This window comes from Augochlora pura, chromosome 11 (assembly GCF_028453695.1).
Source record: "Augochlora pura isolate Apur16 chromosome 11, APUR_v2.2.1, whole genome shotgun sequence".
NCBI classification, from domain to species: Eukaryota; Metazoa; Arthropoda; class Insecta; order Hymenoptera; family Halictidae; genus Augochlora; species Augochlora pura.
Genome location: NC_135782.1, coordinates 13,419,902 through 13,434,312, shown reverse-complemented (window position 1 = coordinate 13,434,312; position 14,411 = coordinate 13,419,902). Strand labels below are relative to the sequence as shown.

The following is a 14,411-nucleotide window of genomic DNA, read 5'->3' as shown; positions in this document are numbered from 1 at the left end:
AAGCATTGGACCCATATTTTGTTCAATGAGAACCGGCATAAAATATAAACAGTTGCACGCAAGCGACACGTATGGTCGGGCCAACCTTTAGAACTTATTGTAAGAATGTTGTTGGTTCTAATCATCTTTTGGTACTAAAAAAGTGGCTTTGAATCTTCTGGAAATCTTTACAAGGCGACAAAGATCATTCAAGAACATCTAAAGCCCTTCAAAATTTATTGTAACAGCGTTATTAATCTTAATTAGCATTTGATTACAATTAAAGTTAAAATTTGTAGAATATCTACGAAACCCCTATAAATTAATAAAACCTTTGTCAGAGGATTTAGAAAACAACTAAAAGATTATTTTAAGATCGACACCACTCTTACCAACCATAAGAACGTACTCTATGAGAACCTATACTCTATTTTTGCTCCACATACTCCGGGACTTCGTCTGCAAACACAGCCTTTACGAGCTGCCAAACTCCACAGAAAATAGACAGAGAACTCCGGTTAGACATCCACCAACAAACTCCGGTCTATTAACTGAAACCCTAACTTCCGCTTTCTCCTTTTGCAGCCGTTTACAATTGGCGGGGTGACACGCGCTATGGCCTTCCATTGGAGATCGGCGAGACGGTGCAGATTCTGGAAGAGTGCGCAGGTGAGAAGTCTTACTCTTTTTATCTCAAAAACGCGTATTTCTTTCTAAAAGTGCATAAAGGGCGTGCTAAAAGATTCCTGAGGTCATTTCGAGTAACTTTTTTGTTTGGAAAAATATTCTCCGTGTCTTCATCAACAAATTATTAAGGAAAAACGCTGACCAATGAAAGAGCGAGTATAGTAGAACTATAGCGGTGCGGTAGCGAGGTCGATATGGCATTGGACACGGCAACGAAGCGCCAGCCATCCTCGCTCGCTGATTGGCCAATGTTTTTCGTTAATAACTTGTTAACGAAACCACGGAGAACATTTTCGCCAAAGAAAAAGTTGCTTCAAATCGTCTCAGGAATAACTCCCTCCAAGGACGTACAACATTTTTAAGACACCCTGTGTGTTGAAACTGTAATTTTATACGTATCTATTGCAATACTTGTTCCACCGTGTTAACCTTTCCTCTGTGCATTTTTCATCGACTTAACATTTTCTTCACAGTTACGATGTTTAGAGGTTTTTTGATTAACTGCGGATCTATCTGAAAAATAAAATTTGTCCACATCAATTACGAGACATTGGAGTCAAATATTTTCTTCCTTTATTTAACCCTTTGCACTCGAATGGTGACTCTGAGGTACCACTAAAATTGCTACAGCACGTTCCGAAATAATTTTTTTATTAGGAAAGATTTCATTTCAAATATTATTAAAAGTACAACTGTTGTTGCACGAGTTTCAATTTCATATTCAACAAGATTCAATTTCATATGCATAAAATATATTTTGTCATATAAAATGAAAATGCTATATTCTAGAAAAGTTATTTTAGAAGTAAAATTAAAATGGCTTCGAGTGCAAAGGGTTAATAACTTGAATAAGTCGAAATCAGTACACCAACCTTATTAGCTGCTCTTAACACCGTTGACTGTAAAGCCTATTTCGAAGAAACATAATCTAGATGTTAGCATTATTTTTTTAAATAAATAAGTAGCATAAGTAAAATATAATAAATAAATAATTTTTACGACGTCTTTCTGTTAATAACGAACTAACATTTATCTCAAGTGACAATCAATGCGTTAACCTTTTCAACATTTTCAATTTCTCCTATCAATTTTTAAGTTATTAATAGAAATCTCCATCCCGTGACAGACTCGTTAATACTCTTATATAATAGTCGGTATAGTCCTCACTCGATGAGAAGGCACTTCTCATGAATGAAGAATGTAAACACAGACGTATGCCTTTTTGTCGGGTGAGGACTGTACTTGTACTTTATGACACGAAATATCAGGAACACAGACTCCACTTATCCGAGCATGTAAATTCGAAATCCAGACCTACGTCTCCTGTGATTCATGTGAAAGGAGACCACTTGAATAGAGAAAATGATGGAACTTGAAACAGTTTCCTTGTTCGCAGGATGGTACAGAGGCTTCTCGACGAAGAACCGCGCGGTGAAGGGCATCTTCCCGAGCTCGTACGTGCATCTGAAGCCCTGCAAGATCGAGAACGAAGGTTTGTTCGAATCCGTGATCCCGTTGGAGGATCCAGTGGTCCGGGAAGTCACCCTGGTGCTGCGGGAATGGGACGGCATTTGGAAACGACTCTACGTGGTGAGTGCGTTCAACAGACCTAGCTTCTTTCTTTTTTTTTTCCAGCGCAACAACTGTCTGGCGGCTCTTTTTCGCAACGAAGGCTCTCGTCGTTACGCGACACACTTTTCCGCCGTCGGTGGTCTGGAAAAGCGTTTTTAGTGGCCAAAAGTCGATTTCTAACAATTTTACCATTTTTTTTTAAATATAAATGAAATTAATAATGCAAAAATCATTCAAAAAGGATATAGGAATTTTTATTGCTACCTCAGAGTCACCACTCGAGTGCAAAGGGTTAATGTACAGCGTGTTCGTCAATGTGTAACGTTTAAAATAACTGGTCAAATGTATTTTCTAGGTTTTCTTACGTAAAATGCGTTAACGCGAGAAAAAAAATGTCAACCAATTCTCTGTTATTTCAAGTGGCATTTATTGATGGACACCCTATATAGAAAAAATGTATTCTGCTATAAATTGACAGCCCTACGAAGCTGACAAGAACAAAATCGCCAAATTCGCCAAAAATCTAAATTGCAATCACCTTGTGAGGAAATTCGTTAAATTTCAGTTCCGAAATTTAAATTTAACAACGTTATATAATAATTAACCACGTTAATAATTAACAACGTTATATAATATTCCAGTGATAAAAAATTCAAAGGGTTGCCAAGAGATAGGAAGGAACATTTCTTCCGTAAATTAAAATTAAGAAAATGATTTTTTGCGAAAAATAACCTCGCTCCAGAGCATTGTGCTATCGCGTTTCAACAAACGTTTAACGAACGGGTCCGCGGCACGATTGTACGCGGGACAAGCGGGAACCTGGCGTTTCTTGTTGCCAAGGGAATGATCAGCAACCGGAGACGAAAATCGCGGGGGGCAGAGTGCTCCCTTTGACCGGACAAATTGCGTTTCCCGACCGCTTTGATGTCGCCGGAATCGATCTCCGGCGCTGATCGACCGTCTGACCGGTAAGTGAACGCTCTCGCTATCGAACGATGGCAACTTCGTCAATACTGTAAGCCCAGTAATCGATACCCCGCAGACGGCGGCGGTTCTCAAATTTTAGAAACATCTTCTCAATCGCCAATAGATTGGAAAACTTCGTTTACCTTATACATATACGCTGTCCATCAACAAGTGCCCCAATAACATAACCTTGAAATAACAGCCAAATGGAAAGCTGGAGATAACAACTTGACGTTATGAGAAAAGAAGAGTAAAACGTAACTTTTTATGTTTTTCCACGTAGAAAAATATTTCTCTTATTAGAGTTTTTAAGGTCATTTAAAGGTTATGTCAATTATTTTAAATCGAATGCTGTATTTTTGTTTCACAATGAAGGTGCAATTCAAATCCTATGTCCAAAATGTCTTTTTTATAAAAATTTAATTTTTGTGACCTTCCAAGTTGTAGAAAGTCAAGTTTTAGTGGAATAAATAAAGACAAACTTTTTTGTTTTGTTTTTTTTTGTAAATAACTGTAAAATACAGTATTCCATATAAAAGAATCAAAACAACTTTCGAATGATCTTGGAAAAGGCAAACAATTTTTTCTCATGTTAGCTCATTTTACATAACAGATTATAAAGATATCGTCGTTCATAATAGATGTACAGAACAATTTTTAACATTTAATTTGTTTTTAGTAATAAAAAAATTCTTTTACCTTAACAATATTTTTTATTATCAAAAATAAGTGAAATGCTAATTCAAATCATTTTGGGTACCTTGTATTTTGTATAATTGAGCCACAGCGGTCATCTGTCCAATCTAGCTGGCGAAAATTATTTTTTATACTTTGTTCTTCTTAATCGCATTTCTTTACTTACTTAAGTTATACAAGACAATAAGAAAAACAAAATTAATATACTTACCAAAAACTATTTCGTTAACTTAATATAAGAAAACTATTCATGCTTGCTGTATTCTTATGGGATTCCATCGTCAACACTTAACCATACATCAATGATCTATGAATAATAATGTGCTACAAGTAAAATAAAAATAAATAAAAATCATCTACAATGCAAATACACCACAGAATCTCGAATGACGATGATGACATTGAAATGAAAAGTATAACCTCAAGAAAAATATACTAATTGCATCGATATTTCAGATGAAAATGCAAGGTATATTGTATAATGTACGCGCAGTAAAATTAAACAAAGATTAGATTGAATTGACATAACCTTTACATAACCTCAAGAAAAATATACTAATTGCATCGATATACATATATATATACATATATTGTACACTAATTCGTCTGCGTGGAATGTTAAATTAGAGTTTTTTCGTTGATGAAAAGTCTTCGATGCTTTCGGATGGAAACACATATTTTCCAGGCGACGTCCCATCGTCCCTGGCTCTAACACGATTTTCACCGTATCCTGCGCAATTCCAGAACTAATCAGACCGTTTTCCGATTACTTCGATGTGTGCAGGAAAGGGAGAACTACAAATTCAACACGCTCAGGAAGGTGATGCGAGAGCTGCTGGAATGGCGGCGACAGCTTCTGGCGGGTACCCTGACCACCGATCAGACGAGAGAACTGAAGCTGAGGATCATCAACAAGGTGGACTGGGGGAACCGGTAAGTTCGATATTCAAGGTTCTGTTATTCGATATGCAACGATAACTGTAGCTCTATCACCGTGTCATCCGTTCAACGTTCAAAACAATGCGCGCTATAGGTGGATTCAATATGTCTGCCAAAGCGCCGCTTCAGTGTTCTTCCGATTACCCTGTGAACCCTTTGCACTCGTAGCCACTTCAACTGCAAATCTAAAATAATCTTTCCGATCTACAATATACACATTTTATACGATAAAGTGCGTTTTCTGTAATAGTCACACTTTTAATAATCTTTTAAATCTAAATTTTGATAATATAAAAATTATCTAGGAACGTGATATAACAGGTTTAGTAAAGCCTCAGAGTGCAATGGGTTAAAAAGTCGGAACATGCTCTTTATAGGAATAGTTCATAAAATACCAAAATTGATTAGACGTTCCATCAAAAATGAAACCTACGAAACAAATGAAAATAGAGGAAACTTGTTGAAATATATTAAATCTATAGGTTGTTGATGCGACGTTAAAAAATGAAAGAAGATTGAAGAACATTTTGCAGTATTTCTTGAATTAAGAAAATTTCCTTATCTTTTACTTCAATATCCATCTGTCCTTAAAATGTTCGACAAACAACAACTACGACATTCGAATATGAGAGCCTGACTTGCTATGACCGGTGCAAGGTGTCAGGACAAATGTAGCAATCAGTTAGAATTGATAGACAGATAGATGAGAGGCCTGGAACAAGCGTAACAATCGGTTAAAGTCAATAGCTAGATAGAAAGGCCTGGGACAAATATAACGATCAGTTAAAACCAATAGATGGATAGAAAGGCACGAGCCAACAGAAAGATAGAATTCCTCCGACTTGCAAAGCCGAGTGTAAAAGTGTCGTGGGGTATGTTAGAAATCGGTGAGAAACGTGGAGATCTCAGAACTCGTTCAACTAATTGGAACGCGAAAATACTCGAGAGCGAAGACCGAATGGAAACAATGCCGCGCCCAGTCGATCTCGCCGTTTGATTCGATGAAATTTATTGAACGATTACGAACTTCCTTCTATAACCGGTCGGTTGCGGTTCAACTCGGTGAGAAACAGCGCGAGGGGATTATCATTTCTGTCCGAACCGATGAGCACGCGTATACACACATACAAGAAACAGACGCGCGCGCGAACACTGAGCGAAACGTGTCTCATAGAAAGAGTATACTTTATTCTATAAATTGAACCGTTCTGTCTTTCTCTTGCTCCCGCTTACAGTCTAACGTTGCACTTGTTGGCAGTCTTCGCGTTGACTACAGCGCAATCTTTACAAGTGAGCATTCGTTTACTTTGAACGTGTGTCGTAAAGGGGGTGGGGTTTGTAGTCTAGACTCTAGAGTAATCTGTAATCCTACAGAAAAGGCACATTGCGAACAATCCTTACATCTATTACAACTATCTCTCTCTCTCTCTCTTTCTCTCGTTTGCCTTAAACTAAAAATCTATCGTAATATATCACTTGGAACGCGACTAAATAGTAATAGTAATGTATAACTATGAGAAAAAGAGCTACCAAATACTGTGCGTGGCCGACAAGTTGTCTAATAGGCGTTACAAGGACATTTAAGCCCCTCCCCTATGGTCATTAGCCCCGTCCATGTGTATTCGATGCATATTCCCAAAAATTGACCTTAATTATGAGAGATAAATTTAGTTGCCGACATTTTCATTCCAGTGGGCGGTATCAGCGCCTTCCACGCCTACTCTATATCTTTCGAAAAATTGCCTGTGCAAAAGAAATCGGTCAGAAGAATCAAATTTAGGTATACATGAAGAGTTTGAGATTCTATTCGCTCCTCCTGTCTCTTTCATTTTTATGCTAGTAGGCGTGGTCTTTGCGCGGTTAGCTTCTGCCACATAGATCTAGCTGAAAGTTGAAAACATTTTCATACTCAGTGGTTGCTTCTTAGTTTCTACCAATGACGATACGGGACATGGCATAGGGCGGAGCAATCGGCTGTTTGACGGTAGCAAAGGTTTGCAACCACTAATTCGATAAAAGATCTTCTGTCTGGACATCTCGTCATCCACGCATAGTAATCATATAGTTATTATTGTCGTAGTATTGTCATTGCATACTTAGCGGCAGCATTGTATATCATTCTCGCGAGCAATTCGAGAGACGTGAGCAAAACACACGCGCCACCAGCATTATTATGCTTCGTTTCGCACACACAATATTCGATCCGTGACGTGGCGTTCACATAATCTGAAAATTTAGTCTGTCAGAAGACCTGCTGCCTCGCGATTCGTTACGCCGCAAAGTGGTGGGGATAGAAAGGCGGAGCTACGGCGCGACGCTACGGAGGGTATATACTATTCTCGAGCAGAACACGCTACGCTCGTGGCAAACATAATCCAATATAAGAATATAATATAGTCCCGAATCTTTAATTTAAACGAATTGACCTAATAAAAAAAAGATTAGAGTAACGTAGTCCGACTCTTTATACAATTTCGCGGATAAGTAGAAACTGCGAATTATTCCTACCGAATATCTCAACTGTCATTTTACATTCACAAGATTTTTGTTAATCCTTGTCTCCAATGTTTCATGAAACTGTCATCGCGAAGCGTCTACGTGTAACATATATATATATATATGTCTCTCTCTCTCTATTTATATTCTAACCTGTCTTCGTTCGAAGGATAATTGCACCAATTGCACGGAAACGCCGATCGCTAACGAACGTTCTCGTTCGTTTCTCTGTCGAAAAAAAATCGCTGCGTGAAAACTTTCGCACGCGTATATCTCTTACGCGTCTGAACAATTAAATAAACCCATATCGAGATACAGAACGAAGAAAGAAAAAAAAAACCTTGACAATTACACGCCTGCAAGACACCTTTCGCGTATCACTGTCGCAACACCTTTAACGACCCCTCTCACATTTGTATCGCTACAAACTATAACATCTCCTTCGAACCTCGGAAGCACTGATAAAAAAGACAATCGGGCACGTCGGTTTCTGTTTACGCGATTGTTTCCTCGCCGACCCTTAAAAGCCATATTTATGCATTGTTTTAGAAAATTTTTACGCGATTGAGAACATTTATGATGAAAATGAATAGATTGAATACAAATTTAATATTTAGATTAAGAAAGGGAATAAATGTACTTCTACGTTGCATAAAAATTCGTTGTCCAATTGCAACTACTCTTTAAAAAAAATTCTGTTCCATAAATTCTTGATGTAGTCGTTTACTCTTTTTATAAACGTTCTTTTTGTGAACGTGTAAGCCTTCGTGGAAATGTAGTTTACAAATAAAAGGGTCGGCCTGGCAGGATATTAGATCGCGCTTCACAGAGAAATCCTCGCGCGTCGATGAAAAGCAACACCCACGCGGTTCGTACAAGCCGATGCGAGGAGAGTAGAATTTTAGCTCGCGGAGCAGAGTCGCAAAGAATTTCGCAGGGGATGGTCGGGGTGAGAATGGCGTCCGCTCCCCGGGCACAGTGAAAAGTAATGCGAAAGGAATGCGAGCGCAATATGTAGGAGTGTCGCCATTCGCACGGACTTATGGTCACCGATGCCGTAGAATCGCCTTGAACGTCGTCGGACGCGATTTACAGCCGCGGAGGATGAAGGCGACGGCAGCGGCCGAGCATCGGGCCTAAGAATCTCGGTGTGTTCGTCGAGATGTCAGAAACTCGTCGGCCGTGAATATGGCGATCGAATGCTTACGCGCGGTTACATAGAGGTTCGGTTGCCGCAGACGGCCATGTTTCTTGGAGGCAGCTGGCAAAGAGTTGTCGTTCAGGACTGTCGGCGGGTCGATTTTTCTGTGGCAAGCGCGTCCTGACGTCCGACGAGTTATTGTTTCCTCGGGTGACGAATGAATCCGACCGTCTCGGCGTTTATCACAATAGAGAGAACTAGGGTGGGCGAAAGATGCGGCGGGAACTGGCGGCGGGATTAGATCTCGGTGTCCTTCGAGTATTTCTCGATCTCCGGGTAGATTGGCGACATCTCGAGGGTGCTCGGCGCCGATGGCACCGACGTCGGCGACGCCTCGCTCGTCGAGCCCAGGTTCATCGAGCGGCACAACTCGTCCAGCACCTCCTTGAACATCATCATGTTCATGTTCTGGCCCAACAGGTGCAGCAGCATGAAGTCGCCCACCTGTAATTTTCAATGACGTTTAGCCTCGTGGCATGCTCAAAACTTCACGGAGTATCGAAGACGCGGCAACGGTAGCTTTCTGAGCTCCTGCCATGCTTTGACAATTTTTATTCATGATGGAGTTACAATGCGAATGTTATTCCGTTCTTTGAAGTCGAAATAAGATTCTATTGCCACTAATATTTAAACATCCAAATAAACAAATCAAAGTGATACATTTTTAACAATAAATGTAAATTCTTTTCTTCTGAGGAAATATACTGATTGAAAATTATAGTGTTTCAAAATTGATTCATAAATTGAATAAAATAACTATTTTAAAATTAATCTTGAGTTATGCGAAAGCAAAACTGAATGAGTAAATGACTATAAGGACACTAGATAAATTAGAAAATAACGTTAACGCATTATAGCTAAGCGGTTCAATATCCTACGTATCGGCATCCTGTATTTGTAGGTGTCTATTTAATAATCAGGATGCTGAATCTGTTCAAACGGCTGGACAAATCAGTGCGCGATCGTAGTTGCCGACTGCCGCCACGGCGACCCACCTGTGTTTTCCTAATGAGCATGTTGACAGCGGTAGGCGTGACGAACTTGAAGCGTTTCTTCAGAATGGTCTCCCGAGTGCTGGGCAACAGCACCACCGCCATGCTGTAGAGGAGCGCGATCCCGGAGAGCACCGCCAAAATAATGAACCAGAACCACAGGAAAATGTAGATCTTCTCGTTGAGAATGTTCAGGGCGAGGACACAGAGGGCGTCCAGCTTTTGGATGGTACCAGAGGCACCGAATTTGTGGAAGGTGCATTTCGTCACGCGGGGGAACACCTCCACCATGGGGTCGCTGCGCTGTTCCTGGTTCATGTTGCTGAACTTGAGCACGTCGGTGCCGTATGACAGAAAGGCGCCGCCCAGGAACGTGTCCACGAAGAATATGTTGCCGACCTGAAAATAAATTCGTCGTCAGCACCGGGCGAAAAAGTCGAGAGGACGTCGTCGAGCATTAAATAATATGGTGGCGTCGGGCGACGTAAAAATACGTTATAGCCACCTTCCCGTATCTCAAAATAAATTCGTACATTATAAATGATTCGCTTTCTCTCGATAAATGCCACGACCAGGCTGTGAATTTTATAGATTTATGCGAAACATTATTTATAGATTATGCAAAAATATTTGCATCTTCTCTTACGTCAAACGAAAATTATATAAAATTGTCCTTCTACTTTCAATGACGTCAACACGGTATAAGTAATGCGAAAGCATTTTTAAATTATTCTTTCATTTTTGCTACAAATACATAAAATCTGCAAACTATTAAGCAATGGAATAAATATCTTTGTAGCTTCTGTTACTTGCAGTTAACGCACACAGCTTTTGTTTCGCAGAAGAATTCACAGTTTAGCCGCAGCAAACATTTTACAGATTCGGGAAATTTTACATGCTGAACAATGTAGATCTAGCAAACATTTGTTTCTTGTGTCAAGAGACCTAATACAGCTTTTAAATTAGGTAACGCTAGGTACTGTTACATGAACTTTAACTTTCATACAAAATAAAGTTTTAGGACTCGTAGTGCATTCTTGAATCATTGTAGCATTGCTGAATTGTTAAACGATGTTACGTTATCCTTCATTTTGCTGATTGATGTCTTGTAATTGTCTTTTTAGTCTGCTTGCATTATTTTTATAGTGTACTCGAAGCTATTTTAACTTAAAATCAATTATGAATTAATGCTGTTTACATATATACAATCGAGTCTTGTAACTCATACAGCAATTAATTCTTAATTTAATTTTTATACATAAACAAACATGAATAATATCCTATTAACTGATTACACTCGAGTAACGACTCTGAGGTAGTACTAAAAATAGTTATATCTGTTATTTTGTTACATTATCATGTTCGTTTATATAAACAATTTTTAATGATCCCTCAGAGTCACCATGCAAGTGAATAAATCATTATCCAATTAATTTTGCCCCGAAATTCTACAAACAGACTGAACGAGTTAATACATAAAATCCCGAACAGGATTCGGAGGAAGCTTTTGAAAGCGAAGAACATTGAGATTTATAAAAATCGAATGAAAAAGCATTCATTCTTCGTTGCAGCTGCGGCTGGCTCGCGCAGATAACAGAAACGGCATATAAAACGCAGAAAGTCCGCCCTCCGGGCTGTCATGTCGTCGGTTTCCTCTGCTCGCGAACCCTGTTAGAGGGAAATCATGTTGCCCGTTGCACGCGGGGCGCCTCTGTTAATATTTTGCCGTGGAAAGTTAGCGTGAAAAGCCGGCCGCCTGGCGTCCCCCCTGCACGGCACGGGTGTGATAGATGCGGCGGCGGGTCTTTCAGGATTCCGCGGAAGCCGTTGAAACGGAGACGAGCTTTTATCCACGGTGAAAAACGGCGGACGTACCACGTTAACGAAGTTGAGCGCCTCGCAGAAGAAGTAGCCAGCCGCGTAGGTGTTGTGATAGTGCATCGTTTCAGCAATGTACTTGACCAGCCGCTGCGACTTCGCCTTGCGTTCTTGCTGGTTATCGACCATGGCTCCCCTCATGCCCTCGGATATCATCCGGACCTTGCCCTCTTCCCATTGCTTCCATATCCAGTGCGGAATGTAGAACAGAATGCCCTGCAACCGGCAGACGTTGTTCAAATCAAATACAATTATTACTCGGATCAAATTTAGTCAACATTTTTTCCTCTACAATAGTAATCTATTATTATAAATAGTATTATGAGTAGCACTACTCTACAAATAGTATTACTGACAGAGTATAATTGTAAAGTATTATACTTAGAGAGTATACTTATAGTATACTTATGGTATAGTATACTTACATTGTAGTGTACTACTCTCTAAGTAGCTTATTATAAACTAAAAACTCATCGTAATCGGTTTACTTGTTTTACTAACAAAATAAAGGGGTATTTTTAAAACATTGCAAAAAGATAAATAGATTGAGGCATTAGTTGTTAAATGATGTATCCGCTGATAACGGAGAAATATTATTAAGATGAAAATACTTCTTGTTAAAAGCCAAAGTTGGAAAAAAAATGATCTGATTAATTATTAATAATTATAATCCGTTGATTATTACATATTAGTTATAATACCTATAATTCTATAAGCTTGCTATAATAACTAAATTAGTTGTAATAATTAATAATGATAAATAATAATAATTACGTAGCCAATTATATAATAAACAGATATAATAACAATACCTGTATAAATTAGTTATAATAACTAACGAGTTATAATCGTTAATCATCAAATTACTTTTAGTCCAACTAATAATACTTCTCCGTTATGATTGGGCCATGGATCTCTGTAGTTTTCAAACAAATACAACGATATTGTTGCTCCTAGATAAATTAATAAATTAAACAATTATATTAAATTGTAAAATGAAAATAATCAGACTAATATAAATAAATTACAGTAGTGTGATTATTCACATGTTATTAGTGATTCGAGGTAACTCTTATATTTTCAATGGTATTAAAATAAAAAATAGAAATATACAAATATAATTTGTTTTGAGTATTTGTTTAAATATCAGTAAAAATTTAAAAGTTACTTTGAATTTATAACCGTTCACAGCATTGTATATGAAACAAAAGACAACAAAATATCATATTTGTAAATTTATACACTAGAAATGATAAAAAATAAAAATTTGTATATTTCTAAATTAGAAGTAATAGAGAATAGAAATTTCTAAATTCCGGGATTAGAAATAATAGAAAACTGAAATCTGAATATTTCCATATTAGGACTAATAAAATACAAAAATCTATATATTACCATATTAGAAATAATAGAAAAAAATATAAGCATACAATTATGATATTTTGTAAAGTTTTCGTTTAGATATCATCAAAGATATCAAAGTAGCCGTGGATCTACAATTACGCACACCACTGTAATAAAAAATCCAGCCAATTCAGAAAATGAAAATACTAGTCTAGAAGCGTAACAATATTTGCGGTGCAAGCCGAATAAATATAAGAGTGGTTGAAGAGAACTAGAGATAAAAAAGAAAAAAGAAAAGAAAACAGATTAAAGGAAGATGGAACGGAGATTTCTACCTGGAAGAACAGCATGAACGGTACCCACTGATAGTAGGAGTGGTACCTCTTCTCGCCGACGTCGGCTCCGAGGCCGGGATGGGCCACGTGGGTACCGACGGGCTTCGCTTGGTTCTGGGGCAGCGAGAACGTGTACGTGATCCAGCAGTACGTGTTTATCACGTTCTCCGGCACCCCTACGTCGCTCAGACAGTTTATCGGATCGCCTGTAACCAACGACCAGAGTGAGAGACCGAGAGGTTATACTGCTCTGACTACCGTACCCACCACCGTGTACCGCGGTTCAAACGAATTCTCGAGTGTCATCCAGACGTTTTCACCTTAAACGAACGCGGACGAGTGGAATTTAGCGGATGAACAATTCCGGCTGAGCGTACGGGGTCGTCGAATGTTATCTCGAAACTTTTCACTCATCGAGCGGGCGAGAGGGAGAGAGAGAAGGGATGGTTAACTGATTCTAAGTCATCGCGATTCACAGCGGTACAATTTGACCTCGTTAGACAACGGCTTTATCGGATCGATTACGGGCGCAATTACGCGACTAATTATGCAACCGGTTGGGTGAAGGATTGCTCGCGAGGCTGCGGGACACGTGTCTAGATCTGCGATAAACATTTCACCCTATTGTTCTGAATTTTTTGGTTTTAATGCGTAGCTCTATAGAATAGAGTTTATTATGTAAATATTCTGTTATACTATAAATATAATCATTTACGTAAATATTATGTTATACTATAGATTTAATCATTTAGATAAATATTACATTATACTCTAAATATAATCATTTTTATAAATATTACATTATGCTATAAATATATCATTTATATAAATATTATATTATGCTATAAATATAATCATTTATATAAATATTACATTATGTTATAAATATAATCATTTATATAAATATTATATTATATCATAATACAATTGGTATTTACAATATTAATTTACATAATGATCTCTAAAGATGTGCCTAGCAACAATCATAGAACGTTACATCCATTACTAGACTGCGAATTTTAAACATTTATAATAAAATAACTAGATCAAATACCGCAATATAAACACATTAAACAAAATGAACATTTCTGTTTCTTCTACGTATTAAAATGATCGTTTATATTTAAGAAAATTATTAAAGGAAAAAATACATTTTGAAATAATATGATTCGTCGTTTCTATGCTTTGTTTACAAAATACGAGCCTCGCTTAATATTATAAAGCTGTTTGAAAGTATAGTACTTTTTAGAATTGCAGGAAGTGACACTAAAATGGTGAACACATTCTCTGCAAAATTATGGGCCTGGAGAATTTTGGCAAACATTG

General features: G+C 38.0%; 2 protein-coding genes across 6 annotated transcripts in view; one reads left to right on the top strand and one right to left on the bottom strand.

Moving 5' to 3' along the window:
- The window catches only part of Spg (dedicator of cytokinesis spg), a 135,477-nt gene that overhangs the window by 36,898 nt on the left and 84,168 nt on the right, over positions 1 to 14,411 (top strand). For 3 of the 5 annotated variants that reach the window (XM_078194822.1, XM_078194821.1, XM_078194818.1), the window contains exons 2-4: positions 565 to 648; positions 2,048 to 2,256; positions 4,685 to 4,833. In XM_078194822.1, the coding sequence (XP_078050948.1) occupies positions 565 to 648; positions 2,048 to 2,256; positions 4,685 to 4,833 (442 nt within the window). The remainder of the gene's footprint in view (positions 1 to 564; positions 649 to 2,047; positions 2,257 to 4,684; positions 4,834 to 14,411) is intronic. The other 2 variants (XM_078194823.1, XM_078194820.1) reach the window with 1 other exon arrangement.
- The window catches only part of Inx3 (innexin 3), a 47,977-nt gene continuing 38,833 nt past the window's right edge, over positions 5,268 to 14,411 (bottom strand). The window contains exons 3-6 of the mRNA XM_078194824.1: positions 13,086 to 13,291; positions 11,404 to 11,622; positions 9,532 to 9,927; positions 5,268 to 8,980 (exon numbers count right to left, since the gene is read on the bottom strand). Of these exons, the coding sequence (XP_078050950.1) occupies positions 8,774 to 8,980; positions 9,532 to 9,927; positions 11,404 to 11,622; positions 13,086 to 13,291 (1,028 nt within the window). The 3' untranslated portion in view covers positions 5,268 to 8,773. The remainder of the gene's footprint in view (positions 8,981 to 9,531; positions 9,928 to 11,403; positions 11,623 to 13,085; positions 13,292 to 14,411) is intronic.